Below are 12,054 nucleotides of genomic sequence, written 5' to 3'. Positions count from 1 at the left end.
CCCAGTCCCATGTTCCTAACCATGCCCTGAGTTCATCTGCCTTCCCTGTTAGGCCCTTTGCATTGAAATAAATGCAGTTTAATTTATTAGTCCTACCTTGTCCCTGCTTGTCTTGACTGTTTGACTCGCTTCTATTCTCAACTGTAGCAGTCTCAGATTGACCTCTTTCCTTACTATCTTTCTGGGTCCTGCTCCCCCCACCTTACTAGTTTAAATCCTCCTGAGCAGCTCTAGCAAATCTCCCTGCCAGTATATTAGTCCCTTTCCAATTTCGGTGCAATCCATCCTTCTTGTATAGGTCACTTCTACCCCAAAAGAGATTCCAATGATCCAAAAATGTGAATCCTTCTCCCATGCACCAGCTCCTCAGCCATGCATTCATCTGCTCTATCCTCTTATTCCTGCCCTCACTAGCTAGTAGCACTGGGAGTAATCCAGATATTACTACCCTTGAGGAGCTCCTTTTTAAATTCCTGCCTAACTCTGTAATCTCCCTTCAGACTCTCAACCTTTTCCCTTCCTATGTCATTGGTTCCAATGTGGACAATGACCTCCTGCTGGCCCCTCTTCCCTGTGAGATCATTCTGCACCCTCTCTGAGACATCCTTGATCCTGGCACCAGGGAAACAACACACCATTCTGATTTTTCGCTGCTGGCCACAGAAACGTCTGTCTGTACCTCAGACTAGAGAGTCCCCTAACACAATTGATCTCTTGGAACCCGATGTACCCCTCATTGCATTAGAGTCAGTCTCAATACCAGAAACTTGGCTGTTCATGCTACGTTCCCCTGAGAATCCATTCCTCCCCCCTGCCACTACATTTTCCAAAACAGCATACTTGTTTGAAATGGGCATAGCCACTGAAGACTCCTGCACTATCTGCCTACCTCTCTTATCTTTCCTGGAGTTAACCCATCTATGTGGCTGTATCTGTGACTTTTCTCCCTTCCTATAACTGCCATCCATCACATTCTGTTGTTGTTGCAAATTCTTCATTGCTTCTAATTGTCTCTCCAATTCAATCTGGCAAGATTCTCAACCAACAGCATTTATGGCAGATATAATCCGCCGTAACCCTTAAACTCTCTTTAAACTCCCACATCTGACAAGAAGCACATATCACTCTACTAAAGGCCATTTTTGCTTCTTCACAATCTACAGACCCAGAAAATAACACTGTCTTATTCTTCTACAAACACTGTCCCAGGTTAAATTAATAGTTATGGCTTATATTTTAAGTTTAATCAAAAACATATAATCAAGAAAGAATCCACTCAACTCACTACTGCAGACTTTTTCATCTGGAGATGGGCCTGTCACTAGAAGTGGGATGATTCTGGACCAGGTTCTGTTCCCAACAAATATCAGCCTGTTTTTTCTAATGTAATGTAATCATTGACAGAGTTGCATTGTATTGGAAAGGCCTCACAATCTATAGAAAAGTAAATCTTCTGGTCAAACTAACTCTTATCCCTTGCACCAATTGTCCACTTGATGAACAGAGTTCACAAGACCTATTATAACATTTGGAAGCCATTGAATAGCCCATATCTCTTCTGACTCTTCAAGCATTTGTGAAATGTTTGGTTTACAGCGAAGAGCCCACAAAACTCTCCACTTAAAGAAACTGACCTCAGAACTGTTATTTCTAACTGCAGTTATGAATAAGACATGGGAAAAGGTTAAACATTTACACTTTGTTATCATACTAGGATATCTTCAATAGAATGAAATATATTGTACTTTTTTATCCATCAGTGGATTTTTTTCCCCACTTATCAGAAGAGTTTTCTACATTTACAATGTTGATTTTAACATTTTGATCTTTAGTTTCAAATCCTTCAATGACTCCTCCCTCCCTATTGTAATCCCAGTGGTTGCCAGTTTTGTTTTGTACAAGACCCCACTGTGCACCAATTGATATTACCCCACTCACCACCACTTGGGGCAGCAAAAAATTATCAGAATTAACGGGAACTTATGGAAGGTATAAACATTTCACCAAATTTTACTAGTAAGCATAACAATTTAAAAATAAATATCATAAGTTAATCACAAATTCATGCTGAACAGAAAGTGTCGGAATTTTCATCTGACATCACTTCTACAAGAGAACATATTGATTTGATTAAAAATCATGCAACACCAGGTTATAGTTCAACAGGTTTATTTGGAAGCACTAGCTTTTGGAGCAAAACCTGATGTTGTGTGATTTTTAACTTTGTTACACCCCAGTCCAACACAGGCGTCTCCAAATCATGTTTATTTGAAATATTCTAATATGTTGTAAGAGCATCATAGCAATCTTTGTACCTGAAACTGATACAGTACTTGTCTTACATCTATTCTAATGAAATAAAATCAACTAGAGCTTAATACCTGCCAACAGAACAACTTTTCTGGTGCTCACCTTCTGTCAGGCATGTAGGAGCCAGTCTGCTTATATAATGCCACGCAAGCGATGGTGGTCATGAGGAATACTGGGCTGTTCTCTTATATTGTCTCAGCTGTGGTGAATGTTGTAAGGCAGTCAGTAGACTTGTGGGTATCCTCCCACTTGCTATGTGTAACAAGACCAGTAAGAGAATTGATGGCAGCGAATCTACCCAAGGCATCTCATATGGTTTGACCCAACGTGATCACACATATACCATACTGACAGAGGGAAGGATGTCACTGCATAGACAACTGAAACAACTTACACTTTGGCCCAGGTTATCCATGGATTGGATTACACTGAGAATTTCTCCTCCAGTCCTGCAAACCCTCAAGATGGCCTCCCCCAATTCTGCCCTCTTGATCATGTCAGATAATTACCACTGCAACATTCAGCTGACAAGCTCCTAAACAGCTCCCTAAACTTTCCCACCTCTGTCCCTGTGTTCTCCACCACCACCCCGCCCCCAACCTCCCCCCCCCCCCCGCCTCTCTGTCTCTGTTTTCTTCAAGTCATTCACAGTTTCAGTTGACTTGTCTTAATATTTCTTCATGTGGCTTGATCTGAAGTGTTGAGCTTGTCTTGTGAAGCTAATTTTACTACATTAAAGATGATATTTAAATACAACTTGCTGTTTTACAATAAATACATCTTCATTCACTGCTTTTTCACTGCTCTTCAGCATATGTACTGGACCATGAAGCAACAGTTAGCTCACCACACTGTTAATGGGTGCAATGTGAGACCTGGAGATTTGCTGGCTTCTGGAACGATCAGTGGCCCTGTAAGTTAACTTTTCCTTTCATTTCTTGACATGTATCAAACTTGGCATCATCTAAATGATAATTATTTTAATTTCAGGTTGAGTAGATTAGGATTATTTTCATTAGAAAGACAGAGGTTGAAGGGGGAACCTGATTGAGATCTACAAAATCATGACATATATAGACAGGGTAGTTAGCAACAAGCTTTTCCCCAGAATGATGGCTCAGTTACTAGGGGTCATGAGTTCAAGGTGAGAGGGGAAAAGTTTAGAGGAGATATGCATGGAAAGTTCTTTATGCAGAGGGTGGTGGGGGCCTGGAATGTGTTGCCAGCGGAGGTGGTAGAAGTGGGCACAAGAGCATTATTTAAGATGTATCTAGACAGATACATGAATGGGCAGGGAGCAGAGGGATACAGATCCTTAGAAAATAGGCAGCAGATTTAGATAGAGGATCCAGATCGGTGCAGGCTTGAAGGGCCGAAGGGCCTGTCCCTGTGCTGACATTTTCTTTGTTCAGTGATAAGTAACCACCTTTTACATTTATTTCTGTATTTAAAATTGAGTTTATGTTCAGATATGTATGTTTAATAGAAATCTGTATTTCTATAATAAGGCATGATTAGATCATTATTGGTACCATACCTATTGTTTGCATTTCCAAAGTAAATGTATAAACATACAAATTAGCAGTAGGAGTCAGCCACTTGGCCCGTTGAACCTGCTCCACAACTCACTAAGATCACAGCTCATCAGATTACTCCCTCCGATAATCTTTCACCCTCAGCTTACCACAAATCTCTCTACCTCTGCCTTAAAAAGCAAGAAAAGCTCTGCTGTCCCCACCTTTTGAGAGATTTCCAAAACTGGTGTGACTCATTAACTTCAGCGGCACTCAAACTGACATTACCAGAAGGATTTGGATGTCAATATAGGATGTATGGTTATTAAATCTGCAGATAACAACAAAATAGTGGACAGTGAAGAAGGTTCAAAGTTTGCATAAAGATTTGTAGCTTCGGTGTTGGTTGTCATAGTTGTGGGCGCACTCGTTGAGCTGGGAAGAAGCTGATTTGCAGACATTTTGCCCCCTGTCTAGGTGACATCTTCAGCGTTTTGGAGACTCCTGTGAAGCCACTACCAGCTGTCCCTGGTAGCCACACACACACACACATGACAAGGATCACAAATTCGACTGGGACAACACAACAATCATAGGTCGAGTTAAATATAGGATAGCCAGAGAATTTCTAGAAACGTGGCACTCATCCACAGACTCCATCAGCAAGCACATTGACCTAGACCCAATATACCGACCACTACAATAACCAACTGGAACTAGGAACCAGAACCAGCAGGAACAGAACCAAATCAATTCCAGAAGCACAGTACAGCAGTGCTTCGCTGGAGGCTCCAAAGCATTGAAGATGTGAACTAGACAGGGGACAAAACATTTGCAAATCAACTTTCCAGCTCAGTGAACAAAGCCACAACTACGATAGTGAAGAAGGTTATCTAAGGTTACAAAGAAATCTTGATCAATTGGGTCAATTGTCTAAGGAGTGGTAGATGGAGTTTAATTTAGATAAATGCAACTTGCTGCATTTTGGTAAAACGAACAAGGGTAGGACTTATATAGTAGGGCCCTGGGTAGTGTTATTGAACAGAGAGACCTGGGGTTCAGGTGCATAATTTTTTTGAAATTTGCATCACAGTTTGACAGGGTAGTTAAGAAGACATTGAGCATGCTTGCCTTCGTTGCTCAGACCTTTGAGTGTAGGAGTTCAGACATCCTGTTGAGGTTGTTCAGATCATTATTGAGGCCTCTGCTAGAGTACTGTATGCAGTTTTGTTCGCCCTGCGATAGGAAGGATATTATTAAATTGGAGAGGGTTCAGAAAAGGTTGTCCAGAATGTTGCTGAGAATGGAGGGTTAGAGTTATAAAAATAGGCTGGATGGACCAGGACTTTTTTCACTAGTGCATAGGAGGTTGAAGGGTGACCTTATAGAGGTTTATAAAATCATGAGGGGCATAGATGAGGGGGAGTTAAAAACTGGGGGGGCATATTTTTAAGGTGAGACAAGAAACTTTTGAAAAGGACATAAGGGGTAACTCTTTCACATAGAGAGGGATTCATGTGTGGAATGAACGGCCAGAGGAAATGGTGGATGCAGGTACAGTTACAATATCTAAAAGGCAATTGGATAAGTATGTGAATAGGAAAGGTTTATAGGGATGTGGGCAAAATACAGGTAGGTCGGACTAGTTTAGTTTGGGAACATGGTCAATGTGGACTAATTGGACCGAAGGGTCTCTTTTCATGTTGAATGACTCTATTAAATATTTTCTCATATTTAGGTGGATCTTACATGACAAAGGAGTCAAAGATAATAGTGGGATGATAGGAAGGTGGAGTTGAGAGCCTAATCAGATCAGTTATAATCTTAATAAAATGTGGAGCAGGCTCAATGGGTTGAATGGCCTGTTCCTGCTCTGAATGTGGATACTCTAGGTTCCTCACCAGAAGGCAGCCGAGAAGATACAAATCCAGATTCCAAACTAAAGTAGCAGTTTTCTACATTCAAAGGAATTAAAGCATAGACAATGCAATATATCTCAGAATTTGTCAGCCCTAGTACTATTCTGATAACTGCAAACAAGCTTCTATGTAGTATTGCTGGAGATCATACACAAAACAGAACACTTTCAGAAACTACTCAAAGGGACTGAAGCAGCTGAGAGCTTACTGGTCCTGTAGAGAGTTGGTGCAAATTGCATTATGCAAGCTGAATGGGTCCTGCAAATTCCTATGCAAAATATCCAATTCAATAATTGATTATGAAACAATGCTATAGGTCGTGTTATGAGTACATTTTAACATGAATATTTTTCAACCTTCGATTGTTTTGTTAGCTTATTGGCTGTCCAGTTGTGTAAGTTTAAAAGGGCATTTGTGTAATAGATTATTTATGGTTATGCTTTCCAGACCCCAGAGAGTTTTGGCTCAATGTTGGAGTTGTCATGGAAGGGAACAAAAGTTATCGACCTTGGGAATGAGAATACCCGCAAATTCCTTCAGGATGGTGATGAAGTTACCTTGACTGGTAAGTCCCCTTCTATCTGAATGAGATCCTGTGGTGCAGGTCCTTGTATGGTTAACTGAATCAGAGTCTTGACTAACAAAGAGTTCTCTGGGGCTGCGCAGACACTTGTGGTATGTAAAGACTTAACTATAAAATAAAAACAAAATACAACGGATACGGGAATTTGGAAATAAAATTGAAAATGCACAGCAATACTGACAGCATCTGTGGAGAGAGAGGACAAAGGGCTAGATATTACATGGCAGTATATTCCAAATTGTAACCAAGCACTGTGTGAAAAATGTTTTACTCACATTACCCTTGCTTCGTTTGCACATCACTCCTGCGCTCATCCTCTTAATACAGAAGGTGGTTGGCTGCCTAGATTGGTTGCTGTCCATCATGTGTAAATCAATAACTAAGGGTCAATTGAGTTTTTTAAATGCTTATGTCACCCCAGAGTTATCCTGCCCACACCATACAATAGTTGGCATGAGCAGGGAGGCAGGAGTGGGCAGCTCATTTTATTTTTACAAACGTATGGAAATCCAGGAACGAGGAGTCTTTCTATCGTTGAATGGTGCTCTTTGTGCATTGGGAAGACTAACACAAAACAATACCTGCCTTCCTTCCATCTCACGCAGAATGTAATCTCCACCTCCGATCTCCTTGTCCTCCCCTTTCTGAGATTCCCAACCCTCCCCATCCAATGCCCTTCCATTGCCTGGGTCTGTTTGTCATTGGACTGTTTGTCCTGGGACTGAGCTTCAGCTCTGCCTAAAGCTGCTGACCCAACTGATTGGTGTCTACTTGCACCCATTGAGGAACAGGAATCCCGTTCTGCACGATATTATCCTAGGATGCCAGTTGGAACCTATAATGGGGGTGGTGCCCATCTTCAAAAACCTCTCAGCTCTTCATGAGCTGATTGGTAAGTTATCTCATTGGTAGAGACGGTACATCAGTCACCACCTGACACACTTACCCCGACATTTTAAAGACTAAGAGACTGTGCCATAATGTATTGTACAGCCACACGGTGCCCCAGTGTGATTTACATGTATTTTCTTGTCCTTTGTTATACTTTTGAAGTTTAGTCACTGGTTTAATGTGGTCAATATAGCAACCAATTTGTGAACAGCATGCTCCTCAGAACAGTAGCATAATTAGGAACAGGAATCTGTTGTTTGGTGTTGAAGGACAATTTTTGTGAGACCGCTTTTCTTATTCAAGATAGCATGAGGCGTCTTTCACATTTCCAGCAGACTCTGTTTTATCACCTCATCTGAAAGTGCGGCACAGTAGCTCAATGGTTTGGCACTGCTGCCTCACAGCACCAGGATTCCAGGTTTGATCCCACCCTTGGCCTGTGTTGAGTTTGCACATTCTCCCTCTGTCTGTGTGGGTTTCCTCTGGGTGCTCTGGTTTCCTCCCATAGTCCAAAGATGTGCAGGTCAGGTGGATTGGCCATGGGAAATGCAGGGTTGCAAAGATGGGATGGGTCAGGGTGGGATTCTGTCTGGAGGGTTGGTACAGACTCGGGCTGAATGGTCTGCTTCCACGCAGTAAGGATGCTATGGTTTGAGAGCACTCTCTCAGCACTGAATACGCAGCAACTTCCAAACTAATGGTTACGGCAGGCAAATGCTGCTCACCTGCATTCAGGTCACTTACAGGTTGGTACCTGGCTCCGTACCTGGGAGCTGTTCCTTTGTCCTGGCTGACTGCCAGGGCACCAGTTCCTGATGTTGAGATACAATAAGAAGCAGCAAAGCAACATCAGGGGCCAGGGAAGCACACAGTACAAGTGGCACAGCACTGTTGAAACTGATGTTTTCCATTTATGCCATTTGCAGTCAATGGAATGTGAAATATTGACGTGAACTATTAACAAGCTACATGTGTTATAGCTGACTTCAGCACTGGGTGTCCAAGGGACATGAATAGAGACAGGGAGAGCAGAATGGGGATCAAATAGAATGGTGAATAAAACAGATATCATCGATGTGAGAGTATTTAAGTGGGATTTACCGTAAGCTTTAATCTGATTTTTAACTGCATGAACGCTAATTTCTTCTTTTTATTGTAGGTTATTGCCAGGGCAATGGCTATCGAATTGGCTTTGGGGAATGTACCGGAAAAGTGCTTCCAGCGAATTTGTAATGCACTGAGTATGTTCTGGATGGGAAATACAGAATGTCATCATATTTCTCCTGCTTTAACCATTTAGTGGAACTGATTGCAATCAAATATTCCCCTCATCCCATCTCCAATTAGAAATTTTACACTAATCAGTGGAGGACTTCCAAGTTCGTTCACAACTTAATTCTTGTCACTATTGCATTTAATAATACAAAGCACAAAGGGAAGTCCAGCACAGGAAGAGGCCTTTCAGCCCTCCTAGACTGTGCTGATCATCATGCCCTAACTAAACTAAAAGACAAACCTTTTGCCCTTATTCAGTCCATATCCCTCTACTCCCTCCCTATTCAGGTAACCATCCAGATGCTTCTTTAAATATCACCAACATGCCTGCTTCCACCACCTCTTCTGACAGTGTGTTCCAGACTCCTACTACTCTCTGCATAAAAAACTTCCCTTGCACATTTCCCTTAAACTTTCCCCCTCTCACCTTGAACCTGTATCCCCTTGTATTTGAAACTTCAACCCTGGGAAAAAGCCTCTGACTATCCATCATATCTATGCCTCTCATAATTTTGTAGACCTGCTCTCCTCTCAGCTTCCATCTTTCCAGTGAAAACAATCCCAGTCTTTTTAACCTTTCCTCATAGCCAGTGCCCTCGAAACCAGGCAACATCCTGGTCAACCTTCTCTGCACTCTCTCCAAAGCTTCCGCGTCTTTCTGGTAATGTGGCAACCAAAACTGTACACAATTCTCCAAATGCGGCCTAACAAGAGTTTTGTATAGCTGCAACATGGTTTGCTAACTCTTGTACTCCATGCCCCAGCCGACGAAGGTAAGCATGCCATATCCCTTCTTAATCACCTTGGCCACCTGCACTATCAGCAACTCCACCAATCTTCATGTCATCTACAAATTTACTAATCAGATCACCCACATTTTCCTCCAGATCATTTATATATCATACAAACAACAGAGGACCTAAGACTGATCTCTGTGGAAAACCACTAGTTACTGGTCTCCATTCTGAAAACTACTCATCCACCACTAACCTCTGTCTTCTCCAATCAAGTCAATTTTGTTTCCATCTCACCAATTTACTCCGAATCCCATTGATTTTTAGTGGTTTATAATAATAGTTAATTTACTAGTCAACATTAATTTTCTCACTGCTGACTCTGTAAGATGTTCAAAGTATTTTTTACCAGATTAATTTGTATGAAAATATACCATTTCAATAATAACTGCCGCTGAAAGTGCAATGATTGGAACAAAGTCAGCCAGGTAGACTTTATAGAGTATGAGTTCCCTGATTGTGGCCGCTAACCTGGTCCAATCAGGGAGCCCGAGCTGACAGGAGTGACAGCAGTTCACTCTAGGAACTGACCCTGAGCTAGCTGAGGTAGTGTCATGTACAATGCACATGTAATTAAAGGGTTGACTTGGTAACAGGATACTGGCCTTTGTGGAGTCATTTCAGTGGTGACAACAGAAAAACATGCCCCTGAAGAGATTTGCTTGCAACATTCATCTTTGAATTGGGGTAAGCATTTCTGGCATCATGCTGCTATTTGGGAAATTTGACTCATTTGATCCTGCTGTTGAAGACCGGCCCAGTGTGTGGAAGGAATGTATTACATTTTCTGGGCAAATGATAGTGGGGCAGATGAAAAGCAAAAAGTAATTCTCCTGGCAACTTGTGGAAGCTGTATCTTTATTGGTTATGTGAGGCCAAACTTTCTTTGAGGCACCAGTTATTATTTGGTTTTTTAACCAAAATTGAGATCTGAGAGACCACTTGGAATGTGAAATTAATTATGTGACCATGCAAAAGCACCTACTAACTGAAGCCCAACTGGATTTCAGACAGACACTACAACTACCTTTGTCATTACAAAATGCAGCAAGTAGTGCGTATGAGTTGTAGGGTACACTGATGGAAGTGGGCACCCTCACCAGGCTGACTGAGCTTGGGGCACACCACTTGAGTGATGGCAATTGCATAGCCTCACTCAGGACATATTCTGATCAGAAGTCCTCGAGGTCAGCTCACAGCAAAACCCCAAAACAAAGCTAAGCCTTGACCAAATGGTTAAAATTTTGTCATGGGTCTGGGCTGGCAGGCCATTGTAGTTGCTGTTGGTATGTGGACCCGAGACAATAAAAGGTTTCCATTTGGTCTGAATCGAGTAAGTGAATTCATAGGCCAGTATCGAGGAGGGTACATACCTGGGAAAGTCCACTTACAGCTGGTTTGGAACAGTTAGACTGTTTGGTTCAGATTTGGATGTTACTGATCAAAATAAATGTCTGGTTAAATGGTCACCCTGTTCTAATGGAGGTCGATACCAGACAGTGATTGTATAACCAGTCTTTACGAAAATTTGCTCTGTACTTCAACTCTTACATTTGTGTAAGCCCTTAACCAGGTTGAGAATCTATACTGGGGAACCTTTACAGATTAAGGGTACAATGTTGGTTCCAGTGTTGTATGAGGTGCAGCTGGTTTAGTTAACATTGATTGTAGTAAAAGGCTTGGGCCCAAGCCTGATAGGGTGAAATTGGTTGCGAAAGAATCAATTTGATTGGCTTAACATTTTTGGATTAGAAATGGTTGCCTGAGTGAGGTCCTAATTAAAAACCTAGACATTTTTCAGGAAGAAATCCCATGATTCTGTATGGCCCGCCCTGTGCTGTTTGCCTGACATGCGAAAGTAGAGGCAGAAATCAGAAGGCTGGAAAGTGAAGGAATCACCAAATCAGTCCAGTTTGCGGAATGGGCAGCACCGTTTGTACCATTGTGAGGCCCAACAGGTCGGTTTGCTTTTGTGGGGATTTCTAACCAACAGTAAACCACCTCTCGCAGCTGGATAAATACCCAGTCCCTCACACAAAGTACATATATATCAAACTGGCCAGGGGAGCAGTCCTTCATGAAGCTGGCCATGAGCCATGTAGACCTGCAATTGCGGTTAGATGAGAATTCCCAGAAGTATGCTACAATTAATACCCATAAGGGTTTGTACCAAGATACAAGACTGCCTTTTGAGGTATCATCAGCCTGTGCCATTTTCCAGCAGATGATGGAGAACGTTTTACCAAGTCTGCTCCAGATCACCATTTATTGGGAGGACCAATAAAGAGCATTTAGAGAACTTGGACATAATGCTTAAGTGTTTCTCAGGAGAAAAAACTTTGTGTTCCAGGCACACCAAATGACTTACTTGGGCTGCAGAATCAGCAAGACCTGGTTAGACTTGTTGGAAGAAAAGGTGAGGAGGTGATCACAGGTGCCCTGGCTCCCAAGTCTGTACCAGAGCTTAGGTCTGTCCTTGAGTTGACGAATTATTCATTACGTAGCCTCCATCCTGGCACCCTGACATCTGCTACTGAAAAAGGATCAGCCTTGGAAATTGCCATCTCGTTGCCAAGATGTAGCCTTTAGGGAAATGGAGTGTTGGCACACTACAATCCCAAGCGAAATGTGCAGACACTCGATGCCTCCCCTATGGTATCAGGGTGGTGTTGGCTCATCAGTGGCCCAGTGGAGAGGAACGCCGGATTGCATAGGCTTCCCAAACTTTGGCTGATGTCAGACGAAGATATGCCCAGATAGAGAAGGAA

General features: G+C 42.3%; 1 protein-coding gene across 1 annotated transcript in view; it reads left to right on the top strand.

Moving 5' to 3' along the window:
* The window catches only part of fah (fumarylacetoacetate hydrolase (fumarylacetoacetase)), a 56,474-nt gene extending 47,713 nt beyond the window's left edge, over nt 1–8,761 (top strand). Inside the window, exons 12-14 of the mRNA XM_043677625.1 lie at nt 3,122–3,223; nt 6,191–6,308; nt 8,377–8,761. Of these exons, the coding sequence (XP_043533560.1) occupies nt 3,122–3,223; nt 6,191–6,308; nt 8,377–8,450 (294 nt within the window). The 3' untranslated portion in view covers nt 8,451–8,761. The remainder of the gene's footprint in view (nt 1–3,121; nt 3,224–6,190; nt 6,309–8,376) is intronic.
* The last annotated feature ends 3,293 nt before the right edge of the window (nt 8,762–12,054 follow it).

This window comes from Chiloscyllium plagiosum, chromosome 36 (assembly GCF_004010195.1).
Source record: "Chiloscyllium plagiosum isolate BGI_BamShark_2017 chromosome 36, ASM401019v2, whole genome shotgun sequence".
Lineage (NCBI taxonomy): Eukaryota > Metazoa > Chordata > Chondrichthyes > Orectolobiformes > Hemiscylliidae > Chiloscyllium > Chiloscyllium plagiosum.
Note: the sequence above shows the minus strand (reverse complement) of the source record. Positions and strands in the feature narration are given on the sequence as shown.